This window comes from Salmo salar, chromosome ssa16 (assembly GCF_905237065.1).
Source record: "Salmo salar chromosome ssa16, Ssal_v3.1, whole genome shotgun sequence".
Taxonomy (NCBI): domain Eukaryota; kingdom Metazoa; phylum Chordata; class Actinopteri; order Salmoniformes; family Salmonidae; genus Salmo; species Salmo salar.
The window spans coordinates 81,707,320-81,722,326 of NC_059457.1; the positions used below are offsets into that span (position 1 = coordinate 81,707,320).

The 15,007-nt window shown below is 41.2% G+C and overlaps 1 protein-coding gene across 4 annotated transcripts; it reads left to right on the forward strand.

Moving 5' to 3' along the window:
- Nucleotides 1-917: 917 nt before the first annotated feature.
- Nucleotides 918-14,196, forward strand: LOC106590732 (receptor activity-modifying protein 1). 4 transcript variants are annotated; one of them, XM_014181886.2, is made up of 3 exons: nt 918-1,128; nt 4,688-4,868; nt 13,125-14,196. In XM_014181886.2, the coding sequence occupies exons 1-3, from the start codon at nt 948-950 to the stop codon at nt 13,378-13,380; spliced, it is 618 nt and encodes a 205-aa protein (XP_014037361.1). In that variant the 5' UTR covers nt 918-947; the 3' UTR covers nt 13,381-14,196. The 4 variants fall into 4 exon arrangements, with proteins under 4 accessions (XP_014037361.1, XP_014037363.1, XP_014037364.1 ...); XM_014181888.2 differs by having other exon boundaries at nt 966-1,237; XM_014181889.2 differs by having other exon boundaries at nt 966-1,237; nt 4,691-4,868.
- Nucleotides 14,197-15,007: the final 811 nt, after the last annotated feature.

Sequence of the window (15,007 nt, forward strand, 5' to 3'; positions counted from 1 at the left end):
GTGCATTCTGACGAAGACAACAAAAGGTAATCAAACTTTTATAATAGTAAATCTGATTTTGGTGAAGGCTAAACTTGCCGGGTGTCTAAATAGCTAGCCCGTGATGGCTGGGCTATGTACTTAGAATATTGCAAAATGTGCTTTCACCAAAAACCTATTTTAAAATCGGACATATCGAGTGCATAGAGGAGTTCTGTATCTATAATTCTTAAAATAATTGTTATGCTTTTTGTGAACGTTTATCGTGAGTAATTTAGTCAATTGTTAGTAAATTCCCCGGAAGTTTGCGGGGGGTATGCTAGTTCTGAACGTCACATGCTAATGTAAAAAGCTGTTTTTTGATATAAATATGAACTTGATTGAACAAAACATGCATGTATTGTATAACATAATGTCCTAGGTGTGTCATCTGATGAAGATCATCAAAGGTTAGTGCTGCATTTAGCTGTCTTCTGGGTTTTTGTGACATTATATGCTAGCTTGAAAAATGGGTGTCTGATTATTTCTGGCTGGGTACTCTGCTGACATAATCTAATGTTTTGCTTTCGCTGTAAAGCCTTTTTGAAATCGGACAGTGTGGTTAGATAAAGGAGAGTCTTGTCTTTAAAATGCTGTGAAATAGTCATATGTTTGAAAAATTGAAGTTTTTGTATTTTTGAGGAATTTGTAATTCGCGCCAAGCCTATCATTGGATATTGGAGCAGGTGTTCCGCTAGCGGAACGTCTAGATGTAAGAGGTTAAAAACTATGAACAATTAACATGTATTATATACAGAAGCATAGCAACAGGAAGTAGTTTGGGGGGGGGGGGGGAATTTTGCACTGGCACTGTGCAATTTTTTATGAATACTTTTTATTCTGGTTTTTCAGTGGATGCTGCAGCACCCTCAACACCCCTACTTCCCGCGGCTATGTATGGAAGTTAACCAACGATTTACCACTGATTTATGGATGGCTCTACGACTTGGGTGTCGCTCCTGTCCCCAGTTAAAATAGCCAACTGGCGTGAACAATGGCTTCAGTTGGAGAATATATATATATATGCATATTCATTTGATGAATCAGTTATTGCAAAGGACAAGGAGTCGGAAGAATTAGCGCGTCAATACACTGAAGAAGAGAACACGAGTGAGAAGTTAGGTTACTGCCACGTCTCTTCGGTGCAATCCATAATAAGAAGCTATGGCACTAGACTGTACATCGCTGACAAAACTAACCCTTGTTTTATGTGTGGCAGGTACGTGTGATATGATCAATTATATATAATAGCTAATGCTATTTGTTGTTTTGCTTTTGTTTGCTGGTTGTTTTTTTTGTTTTTTTATATGCAATATGCCTCCCTGGCGCAATTCCTATTCTTACCAGATACCCGAACCGTACCAAGTCGTCTAAAAATTACTTACATTGACCTTTTTCGTTTGATGTAGCCTATAAAGCTTATTGCGTAATCCAAACGTTTGACCATTACGCGAAACATAAATAACATTTTAAATGTGTGCTGTAGAATGAAGCTAAGAATGAAAATGTCATATTTTGACATTAAACAATTTTCAACTTCATCGATTATTGACGTTATAAAAGTGAAGTGTTCAGTATTATGATTTTGTACAGTATTCACATAGAGCATCTGGTCTCTAAGCGTTGGTCATCAGCTTTCTTAGGAAGATGTCTTTCGAATTATTTTCTCATTGGGAGTCTACACATGGTCATGATGAATATGAAAACATGTTCGCACAATACTGGACAAAACAGCTGACCAAGGTGAAGGATATCTGGGCCAACCTGAATGAATCAGCAGCATCAAATGCATGAAGATGCAGTCAAAGTCAATGCAAAGCTTTCTATGAACTGGTCTCTACACATTTGACACAACGCTTATTTATTCTGCTTCCCACTGGGCACACACTGGTTGAATCAACGTGATTTCAATTCATTTCAATGTCATTACGTTGAACCAAGGTGGAGTAGACGTTTAATTGCACCCTAGACTGTTCTCTCTGCTACCGCACGGCAAGCGGTACCGGAGCGCCAAGTCTAGGTCAAAAAGGCTTCTTAACAGCTTCTGCCGGATAAGACTCCTGAACAGCCAATCAAATGGCTACCCGGACTATTTGCATTGACCCCAATTCTCTACCTACATGTACATATTACCTCAATTACCTCGACTAATCGCTGCCCGCACATTGACTCTGTACTGGTACCCCCAGTATATAGCCTCACTACTGTTATTTTACTGCTCTTTAATTACTTGTTATTTTTCTATTTTCTTCTCTTTTTTATTTCTTTTTTTTAATTTTCTTTTTTTACATCAGTTTATTTTAGTAAATACTTTCTTTACACTTATTTTTCTTAAAACTGCATTGTAGGTTTAAGGGCTTTTCACTGTAAGGTCTACTACACCTGTTGTTTTCAACGCATGTGACAAATACCATTTGATTTGATAATTGACATCTGTTCCCAGTGGGTTGTCCCCAATTCACCCACAGGAGGATATAATTACTAATAGTAGCCTAATTATAGATGGCTCTCGAATTACATTAGTCAGAGTACTCAAATAAAAGGTTATTGCTAGGTAAACCTTGTGATTTTAAAGGCACAATCTGTTTTTTGCTACTGTTAAATGGTAATTTAACTGCCTTTGGGCACTTTGCTGTTCCACTTTTCTGTCACCCCTGGCAATTTTGCCGTGTGTGGGAGCTGCTCTCATTCTCAGTCAAAAGAAGTGTGAACTATTAGCCAGAGGAAGTCAGGAGAACCCATACAATAGCCTGAGCGTCAGTCTGGTTGTGCTATCATGCCCAACATGTTGTGGCTCAGTTGGTAGAGCATGGTGTTTGCAACGCTAGGGTTGTGGGTTTGATTCCCACGGGGGACCAGTATGGAAAAAAATAAAAAATGAATGTATGAAATGTATGCATTCACTACCGTAAGTTGCTATGACTAAAATTAAAAATGTAATGTTTGACTTGACAAGGAGAGTAATGGAGAAGGAAAGAGCAAAAACAGATCTGGGACTCTGAGTTTCCCATAAAGTGCTTTGTGCTGTCTGTACAAAAACATCTAACATTAAACTCTCAGACATCAACCATTCAAACCCTCTCCATGGCTCTGGCACTTCAGAGACAACATTTGGGACTTCTTACAGCTGAGGTAGGCTTCCAAGTACTGACCCCTGACCTTTTCGTCCAGGCAGAGGGAACTTCACACCTCTATGTTAGGGACCAGGTTGCCAGGGTACCCAATCACAGGCCATAGCTGATAGGGTTACAGACCCCCTACCCCTATCTGAACCATTTGGTTGCATTCCAGAGTTCCGGTTGAGAAGACCTCTGTAAACCCCTGGGCTCCACACCAACTCACCAGCTAGACATTTATCCACATGGACAATCCTTCACCTTGGACTGCCTAACCTTGTGTTAATGCGTAGATTACCTTGTAAGTGGACATTGGGTGGCTTAGCGCTCATTTACAGACAGCGACGAGACCTTCTACAGGGTGGAGGTTGGAGCCCTGGCAGAGTGGAACTTTTGACCCGCTCCACTGCAGCCCCATCAATGTCAATAGGTGGTGAACTGTAGTCGATGAACAGCACTCTCACAGCACGTCCAAGTGGGATAGGGGTGTGTTCAGAACACTGGCGATTACGTCATCCGTGGATCTGTTAGTTCGGCATACACATCCTAATGGGTCCAGGGTTTCAGGTAAGGTGGAACTGATATGGTCCTTGACCAGCCTCTCAAAACACTTCATGATGAAAGAACTGAGCGCTTGTCACGACTTCCACCGAAGTCGTTTCCTCTCCTTGTTCGGGCGGTGTTCGGCGGTCGGCGTCACCGGTCTTCTAGCCATCGTCGATCCACTTTCCATTTTCCATTTGTTTTGTCTTGTTTTCTTACACATCTGGTTTTAATTTCCGTCATTAATTGTTGTGTATTTAACCCTCTGTTCCCCCCATGTCCTTGTGTGGAATTGTTTGTTTGTAAGTGCTTGTACTCTATGTTACTGGTGTGCGTTGGGTTTTGTACCCATGAAGGTTCTTTTTGTATTGCTGTGGGTTTTGTATTAAACTGCTCCGGCTATTACCTATTTCTGCTCTCCTGCGTCTGACTTCACTGCCACCAGTTCCGCAACCCTTACAGCGCTATAGGCAGAGCAATAGTCATTTAGGCAGGTTACCTTTGTTTGCTTGAGTACAGGGACAATGGTGGACATCTTGAATCATGCATGGATGACAGACTGGGACAGTCTATTCTGGTGGTCCGTGCTGGTCAAGTTAGAATGTTTCATTCAAGACATGGGTTCAAATAGTACTTGTTGTCTTTAGAATACTTTAAGCTGCGTTAGATTGAGTTTGCCTAGTGAAACGGAATGGTCCCAAAAGTGCAAACCTTGCCTATCCGGTACTCTAGGCAGGCTCAATCAAACGCTTATTAACGAAGGATATTTGAATCAAGATCTTCGGCTGTATTCATCAAGCGTCTCAGAGTGAGACTGCTGATCTAGGATCTGGTGCCCCCTGTCCATATAATCTTATTGTTTATGATCTTAAAGGCAAAACTGATCCTAAATCATCACTCCTACTCTTAGACACTTGATACATTTAGCCCCTGTTTCATAAACTTGCTGCCTCCCTGATCGCTTCCAGCAACTACACTACAATCTGATGACATGTTCCTTCCCTCTGAAGCAGCCCGTGGCTTTCCCCCAGTGAGCGGCTGCAGCGGTGCCTATGGGAGGGCCATTCCACCACTTAGCAGCTGCAGCGGTGCCTACGAGAGGGCCATCTCTGACTTCTGTGTGACCAAGTTCAGTCTGGACATGGAGGCCCTGGACCAGAGCCTGTGGTGCAGCTGGTCCGACACTTTTCAGTCAGTATAATCTATATTATTCACCTAAATCCATCCTAAATTGTATTAATCCGAAATAAAAATAGAGTTGAGTTCAATTACATTTACTTGAATTATGTCACTGTATTATTTGACAGTATTACTTTGTTATTACTATGTTCTCAGAACTTAAGACGTGAATGTTCCATACACATTTTATGGAAACATGGCAAAAACATTCATGCGTCCAGGTTTCTGTGGTTTAGGAGAATATTCCATCAACGTTCCACCAAACATGGTTGCCATGTTCTCAGAACATAAGATATTCATGTTTTAGACATGTTCCATGGAAGAGTTGCAAGAACATGTGTCCCCCAAAACATGTATTAGTGTTGCAGAGCCAATGAAGGCCCTGATTGGTGAACCAAGTTAAGGATGCTCACACATAGAATGTTTTCAACTTACATATTTGACACACTTTGACATACATGATTAAATGATGCATGTTAATTTCTAGAGTAGTTATTATTCAACATGTCCTCAACTGGGATTTGAACTCACAACCTTTAGGTTCACAGTATTCGGATCTTCCTGCTACACCATCTTTCTGTTAATATGACTATTCTTTAATCGGTGATTTGATTGACTTATTTCAGCAATTGAAGGACTTTCAGTATAGTTGTGTAATGATGGTGGGGCATATCAACCTGTTTTAATGATCCTCCTGAATCACTAGGATCAGTAATAGCTTGTATTGAGTGTACTTTTAACAGAGCTGAGATTTACTGAGAAGTGCCTTCACCCTATAGCTTACACCTATCAAGTTGTCTCAGATGTAAACAAGTGCCTAGGGAGAAGGGTTTAGTGTTTCTTCTGGACAGGGCCTAACTATACTGGCTCAATAAGCACATGCAAGAACAGTCCTGTGTCCAGTTTTCATTCAACCATTTTAATATGTTCCACCATCATTAGACAACTATCAAATCACTGATGAGAGAACAGTCAAATGAACTGATAACTATCAAATCACTAATGAGAGAACAGTCAAATTAACTGATAACTATCAAATCACTGATGAGAGAACAGTCAAATGAACTGATAACTATCAAATCACTGATGAGAGAACAGTCAAATGAACTGATAACTATCAAATCAATGATGAGAAAATAGTCAAATTAACTGATAACTATCAAATCACTGATGAGAGAACAGTCAAATTAACTGATAACTATCAAATCAATGATGAGAAAATAGTCAAATTAACTGACAACTATCAAATCACTGATGAGAGAACAGTCAAATTAACTGATAACTATCAAATCAATGATGAGAGAATAGTCAAATTAACTGATAACTATCAAATCACTGATGAGAGAACAGTCAAATTAACTGATAACTATCAAATCAATGATGAGAGAATAGTCAAATTAACTGATAACTATCAAATCACTGATGAGAGAACAGTCAAATGAACTGATAACTGACACAGATGTGGTTTAGCAACACGATCTAAATGTCATGAACCATGAGGTTGTGAGTTCAAATCTGTCACGTCCTGACCAGTAAAAGGGGTTATTTGTCATTGTAGTTTGGTCAGGGCGTGGCAGTGGGTGTTTGTTTTGTGTGGTTTGGTGTTTTTGGTTTATGTTCTATATTTTCTATTTCTATGTATATATCTAGTTTTCTATTTCTATGTTGGGTTTTTGGCAATGACCTCCAATTAGAGGCAGCTGGTTGTCGTTGTCTCTAATTGGAGGCCATATTTAGTTGGGTTTGTTTTCACTTGTGTTTTGTGGGTGGTTCTTTTCTGTATAGCCTTGGAGCCTTATGGAACTGTTATCATTGTGTGTTTATTTTGTTTTGAGTGTTCTTTAAATAAATTAAGAAGATGAGCACTTTACCCGCTGCGCCTTGGTCCAATCCTTACGACGCCTATGACAAAATCAAAGGTGATAACATATTGAATAATATTTGCTGTATAAATCAACATGCACAATGTAATCATGTGTGTCAAGTATGTAAGTTAAAAACACTATGTTAAAAGCACTGTCTGTGTGTAACCTTGCCAACAGACAGAACGAGCTGTGAATGGATCTGTGGTTCACCAACCAGGGCCTTGATGGGCTTCGCAATGGTAACAAGGTGTGATGTGTAATAAGTAATATATATATTTTGGGAGAACGTTTCTTTGGGACCATCAGGCAACGTCCTGACAACTGATACACAGAAATGTTCTTGCAGCGTTCCCATGAAACGTGTCTAGAACATTAATGTTGTATATTCTGAGAACATTGTAACCACGTTCTAGATAATTCTGCTTGATATTAAGGAAATGTTCTAACGTTATCACCAAAACATGCTGAAAAGGTTCTCAGAAGGCTTTTGTTAGCATAGATAGAATGTTCCCCTGACAAACAGAAAACTGGACACTCAAACATTAGGAGAACATTACGGGTAACATTATAAAATTTTTCCATTTCTCTCTCCCTAGAATTGTTAGCTGGGTACGGAGGGAAGAAGAGAGAGTGAAGGAGGGAGAGGGAGGGATAGATAGAGCGATTTAGTGAGCAGGTCAACTCTGTTTTGCGTGTGGAAAGAAAAAGCGAAGAGGAAGAGAGGGATTGAGAAAGAGACAGAACTTTGCAAAAACAAATATTTGCCCAACCAGCCTCTCTGGTCTTGGTCTTGGGTTTAGGGCACACTGATGTTGTGTAAGGTGACACCTGTACACAGGTTCTGGATGGCTGTCTGCCATGGGGACACAGGGTACTAAGTGTGTGTGTGTGTGTGTGTGTGTGTGTGTGTGTGTGTGTGTGTGTGTGTGTGTGTGTGTGTGTGTGTGTGTGTGTGTGTTCATGGCCAGGTCAGCACCACATGCCCTATTAGAAACCTTTGGGGTTTCCAGTGTCAAAGAGAGTCGGAAATTACACTGAATTCATGTACGCTCTTTTAGAACAAAGTTTCCAATGAAGAACACATTTTCAAGAAACACTGCCAAGGCTTCATGTTATGCATCAATGAGTCATTCATTTAATCAACTTTATTCAGTCCAAACACCTCTGATATTATCAGGAGACCAAAGGCACGTCAGTGTGTCTTAGATCTAATTATATTCACTCAGTCATGCTGGTCTGTAGCTCCCCTGGTATGACTCCTCTCTAACCACCTACCACCTAGCTATGGTAGTTATAGTTAGCTGTAAAGTATGTCTCCTCTCTAACCCCCTACCACCTAGCTATGGTAGTTATATTTAGCTGTAAGGTATGTCCCCTCTCTAACCCCCTACCACCTAGCTATGGTAGTTATATTTGGCTGTATGGTATGTCCCCTCTCTAACCCCCTACCACCTAGCTATGGTAGTTATATTTAGCTGTAAGGTATGTCCCCTCTCTAACCCCCTACCACCTAGCTATGGTAGTTATATTTGGCTGTAAGGTATGTCCCCTCTCTAACCCCCTACCACCTAGCTATGGTAGTTATATTTAGCTGTAAGGTATGTCCCCTCTCTAACCCCCTACCACCTAGCTATGGTAGTTATATTTAGCTGTAAGGTATGTCCCCTCTTTAACCCCCTACCACCTAGCTATGGTAGTTATATTTATCTGTATGGTATGTCCCCTCTCTAACAACCTACCACCTAGCTATGGTAGTTATATTTAGCTGTATGGTATGTCTCCTCTCTAACAACCTACCACCTAGCTATGGTAGTTATATTTAGCTGTATGGTATGTCCCCTCTCTAACAACCTACCACCTAGCTATGGTAGTTATATTTAGCTGTATGGTATGTCTCCTCTTTAACAACCTACCACCTAGCTATGGTAGTTATATTTAGCTGTATGGTATGTCCCCTCTCTAACAACCTACCACCTAGCTATGGTAGTTGTTTTTAGCTGTATGGTACGCCCCCTCTCTAACAACCCACCTACCTAGCTATGGTAGTTATATTTAGCTGTATGGTATGTCTCCTCTCTAACAACCTACCACCTAGCTATGGTAGTTATATTTAGCTGTATGGTATGACTCCTCTCCAACCACCTACCACCTAGCTATGGTAGTTATATTTAGCTGTATGTTATGTCCCCTCTCTAACAACGTACCACCTAGCTATGGTAGTTATATTTAGCTGTATGGTATGTCCCCTCTCTAACAACCTACCACCTAGCTATGGTAGTTATATTTAGCTGTAAGGTATGTCCCCTCTCTAACCACCTAGCTATGGTAGTTATATTTAGCTGTATGGTATGTCCCCTCTCTAACAACCTACCACCTAGCTATGGTAGTTATATTTAGCTGTAAGGTATGTCCCCTCTCTAACAACCTACCACCTAGCTATGGTAGTTATATTTAGCTGTAAGGTATGTCCCCTCTCTAACCCCCTACCACCTAGCTATGGTAGTTATATTTAGCTGTAAGGTATGTCTCCTCTCTAACCACCTACCACCTAGCTATGGTAGTTATATTTAGCTGTAAGGTATGTCCCCTCTCTAACCCCCTACCACCTAGCTATGGTAGTTATATTTAGCTGTAAGGTATGTCCCCTCTCTAACAACCTACCACCTAGCTATGGTAGTTATATTTAGCTGTAAGGTATGTCTCCTCTCTAACAACCTACCACCTAGCTATGGTAGTTATATTTAGCTGTAAGGTATGTCCCCTCTCTAACCCCCTACCACCTAGCTATGGTAGTTATATTTAGCTGTAAGGTATGTCCCCTCTCTAACCCCCTACCACCTAGCTATGGTAGTTATATTTAGCTGTAAGGTATGTCCCCTCTTTAACCCCCTACCACCTAGCTATGGTAGTTATATTTAGCTGTAAGGTATGTCTCCTCTCTAACCCCCTACCACCTAGCTATGGTAGTTATATTTAGCTGTAAGGTATGTCCCCTCTCTAACAACCTACCACCTAGCTATGGTAGTTATATTTAGCTGTAAGGTATGTCTCCTCTCTAACAACGTACCACCTAGCTATGGTAGTTATATTTAGCTGTATGGTATGTCCCCTCTCTAACAACCTACCACCTAGCTATGGTAGTTATATTTAGCTGTAAGGTATGTCCCCTCTCTAACCCCCTACCACCTAGCTATGGTAGTTATATTTAGCTGTATGGTATGTCCCCTCTCTAACCCCCTACCACCTAGCTATGGTAGTTATATTTAGCTGTAAGGTATGTCCCCTCTCTAACCACATAGCTATGGTAGTTATATTTAGCTGTATGGTATGTCCCCTCTCTAACAACCTACCACCTAGCTATGGTAGTTATATTTAGCTGTATGGTATGTCCCCTCTCTAACAACCTACCACCTAGCTATGGTAATTATATTTAGCTGTATGGTATGTCTCCTCTCTAACAACCTACCACCTAGCTATGGTAGTTATATTTAGCTGTAAGGTATGTCCCCTCTCTAACCCCCTAGCTATGGTAGTTATATTTAGCTGTATGGTATGTCCCCTCTCTAACAACCTACCACCTAGCTATGGTAGTTATATTTAGCTGTATGTTATGTCTCCTCTCTAACAACCTACCACCTAGCTATGGTAGTTATATTTAGCTGTAAGGTATGTCCCCTCTCTAACCCCCTAGCTATGGTAGTTATATTTAGCTGTATGGTATGTCCCCTCTCTAACAACCTACCACCTAGCTATGGTAGTTATATTTAGCTGTATGGTATGTCTCCTCTCTAACAACCTACCACCTAGCTATGGTAGTTATATTTAGCTGTATGGTATGTCCCCTCTCTAACCCCCTAGCTATGGTAGTTATATTTAGCTGTATGGTATGTCTCCTCTCTAACAACCTACCACCTAGCTATGGTAATTATATTTAGCTGTATGGTATGTCCCCTCTCTAACCCCCTAGCTATGGTAGTTATATTTAGCTGTATGGTATGTCTCCTCTCTAACAACCTACCACCTAGCTATGGTAATTATATTTAGCTGTATGGTATGTCCCCTCTCTAACAACCTACCACCTAGCTATGGTAGTTATATTTAGCTGTAAGGTATGTCCCCTCTCTAACAACCTACCACCTAGCTATGGTAGTTATATTTAGCTGTAAGGTATGTCTCCTCTCTAACAACCTACCACCTAGCTATGGTAATTATATTTAGCTGTATGTTATGTCTCCTCTCTAACAACCTACCACCTAGCTATGGTAGTTATATTTAGCTGTATGTTATGTCTCCTCTCTAACAACCTACCACCTAGCTATGGTAGTTATATTTAGCTGTGCTAAGCCTGCTGGTAATTCAAGCTGTTAGTTTGCCTTTTCCCACTCCGACGGTTGGAGACCACAAGTGTAACAGACCTGTTTTCAAAGAGTCACTTTTCAGACATGTTTTGATGAATGTCTATTTTGATGCCAATGAATATCAACCCCCCCCCCAAAAAAAATAATAATATATATATATATATATATATATATATATATATTAAAATCGACCTTACATACAGTGCCTTCTGGAAGTATTCATACCCCTTGACTTTTTTTTACTTTACAGCCTAATTCTAAAATTGATTAAATGTTTTTGTTTTCATCAATCTATACACAGTACGCAATAATGACAAAGCAAAAAGTGGTTTGTAGAAATTTTTGCTAATTTATTAAGAAAAGAAAAGAAAAACGGAAATATCACATTTATGTAAGTATTCGTACCCTTTACTCAGTACTTTGTTACATTTACATTTAAGTCATTTAGCAGACGCTCTTATCCAGAGCGACTTACAAAATGGTGCATTCACCTTATGATATCCAGTGGAACATCCACTTTACAATAGTGCATCTAAATATTTTAAGGGGGGGGGGGGGGTTAGAAGGATTACTTTATCCTATCCTAGGGATTCCTTAAAGAGGTGGGGTTTCAGGTGTCTCCGGAAGGTGGTGATTGACTCCGCTGTCCTGGCGTCGTGAAGTTGTTGAAGCAACTTTGGCTGCAATTAAAGCATTGCGTATTCCTGGGTATGACGTTACAAGCTGTATTTGGGGATTTTCTACCATTCTTCTCTGCAGAGCCTCTCAAGTTCTGTCAGGTTGGATGGGGAGCGTCACTGCACAGCTATTTTCAGGTCTCTCCAGAGATGTTCGACCGGGTTCAAGTCCGGGCTCTGGCTGGGCAACTCAAGGACATTCAGAGACTTGTCCTGAAGCCACTCCTGCGTTGTCTTGGCTGTGTGCTTAGGGTCATTGTCTAGTCTGAGGTCCCGAGAGCTCTGGAGCAGGTTTTCATCAAGGATCTCTCTGTACTTTGCTCTGTTCATCTTTGCCTCGATCCTGACTAGTCTCCCAGTCCCTGCCGCTGAAAAACATCCAGTCAGCATGATGCTGCCACCACCATGCTTCACTGTAGGGACGGTGCCAGGTTTCCTCCAGACGTGACGCTTGGCATTCAGGCCAAAGAGTTCAATATTAGTTTCATCAGACCAGACAATCTTGTTTCTCATGGTCTGAGAGTCGTTAGGCGCCTTTTGGCAAACACCAAGTGGGCTGTCATGCTCCTTTTAATGAGGAGTGGCTTCTGTCTGGCCACTCTACCATAAAGGCTTGATTGCTGGAGTGCTGTAGAGATGGCTGTCCTTCTGGAAAGTTCTCCCATCTCCACAGAGGAACTGGAGCTCTGTCAGAGTGACCATCGGGTTCTTGGTCACCTCCCTGACCAAGCCCCCTTCTCCCCAGTTTGGCCGGGCGGCCAGCTCTAGGAAGAGTCTTGGTGGTTGCAAACTTCTTCCATTTAAGAATGATGGAGCCCACTGTGTTCTTGAGGACCTTCAATGCTTCAGAAATGTTTTGGTACCCTTACCCAGATCTGTGCCTCGACATAATCCTGTCTTGGAGCTCTACGGCAATTCCTTCGAACTCATAGCTTGTTTTTTGCGCTTACATGCACTGTCATCTGTGGGACCTTATATAGACAGGAGTGTGCCTTTCCAAATCATGTCCAATCAATTGAATTTACCACAGGTGGACTCCAATCAAGTTGTAGAAACATCTCAAGGATGATCAATGGAAACAGGATGCATCTGAGCCCAATTTCGAGTCTCATAGCAAAGGATCTGAATACTTATGTAAATAAGGTATTTCTCTTTTTTTAAACAGTTTTCCCTTTGTCATTATGGGGTATTGTGTGTAGATTGATGCTGATTATTATTATTTTAATTCATTTTAGAATAAGACTGAAATGTAACAAAATTTGGGAAAAATCAAGGGGTCTGAATACTTTCCGAATGCACTGTATTTAAAAGTTAGAGTTAGTTTTCTCATGCTGCCCCCTAGTTTCAATGTTTTATCCCCCCCTGCAGGCCTTACGAGGAACTGACCAACTGCACCTTTTTCGTGGCACTCAAGATGCACTGCTTCTGGCCCAACCAGCTGATAGACGAACTCTTCATACACCTCCACCGGGACTACTTTCACGACTGCGCTCTGACCGGCAGGCTGCTTCAGGACCCTCCTATACGTATCTTGGGGCCTTTCATTGGAGTGCCTGTGCTGGTCACTCTGCTCATGACTGCCCTAGTGGTGTGGAGTGGTAAATGCTGCCAGGGAATCGTGTAACTGTCTCATCCTGGGTGAAGGTGCCCCTGGGTACAGAATACAGATCTAGGATCAGTTTTCCCTGCCAAAATTCTAACTGAATTATTAGCGGAGGAAACGCAAAATTGACCCGAGGCCAGCTTCTAGGGATCAACCTGACCTCTTGGAGAACGAACTCCAGCTTATCTGATAGGGGAGACATGATGGAGGGGACACTGAACTGGGACAAACGACAAGCAGAGATACCCAACAGCATACTAAGATTGTAATCTTTCTGTGATGTTTGTTGTTTGATGGACACTGGTAGTATGAGTTAAGGACCTCTCAGAAGCCTACTACTGAAACAAAGCAAAGGCTTTAGATTGTACTGTGGCTCATCGATAACCCTAGAAATTCCAATTGAAAACATGCATTGTATTATTGTAAACCACAAAGTGTCCAACCAAGAGAGGGCTAATGTGGTGTAGGGCATGGAGGACAGATAATAAATACCTCGTATGTCAAAATCAATGCAACAACATCTGTAATGTAGCTTTGGACACCAGTCAAAGTCTTTACATGAACTGAATAGATGTATAGAAAGGGCTTCATAGAAAAGGCTTTATTTGATCTAGACAGCCATGCCCAGTAGCCACACCTTTTAATCCAACAAAACAGGAATATACTTCATCAGAATATGTTGTTTTATATTCTACCGTTTCACAATGGATTACAGAGCCATTACCACTGCATGTACTGTCCCTATCGATACATGTGTCTGATTATTTATTCATTATTATCTATTAATGTGCATTCTAAACAGAGAAATAAAGAACAACAAATACTAATATGATAAAAGTGATATAAGAAATTGTTTTTGGTATCCATTTATTTTTATATCAATATGATATTTGTTTGATATCCAAACATGAATGAGAACAGAATTTAACTCCCACCTGAGGAGTGTAGAGATGCCCCTTCAGCCCACAGCCAGAACCAATATATCTCTCCCCAGCAGAGTGCCATACTACCATCCACCTACTACCATAACTATCAGATTCAGGAATCAGAGTACTCAAACATCACAATACACACACCTGTGTAGAGAAGTATCAAAAATACATTACAATATGAACCATTCAAAAACAACTGGCTATTCTCATACTGTGGTGGGCAGAACGAGAATGCACACACATACACTCACGCACGCACGCACGACACACACACACACTTACACACATTTTTCTTGTTTTATGAAAAGGCAGTCAGCACACCACACAGTGAGTCAGCACACCAGAGGGCCCTGGGTCTCCCTGAAGGAGAATGGAAGAAATTAAAAGATTAAAAGCCGCTTTGATTGACAGCTCGCCTTAACACAAGTGGCAGAATATAGTCCCAAAGCCAGCTCGCCATAGCAACGGGGTTATTAATCTCAATGTGACTGCAGTAAAAAGGCCTCACTCCCCCCTATCTGAGATATCTACTGCAGCCCGCATCCTCCGCATACAACACCCGTTCTGCCAGTCACATTCTGTTAAAGGTCCCCAAAGCACACACATCCCTGAGTCGCTCGTCTTTTCAGTTTGCTGCAGCTAGCGACTGGAACGAGCTGCAATAAACACTCAAACTGGAGAGTTTTATCTCCATCTCTTCATTCAAAGACTCAATC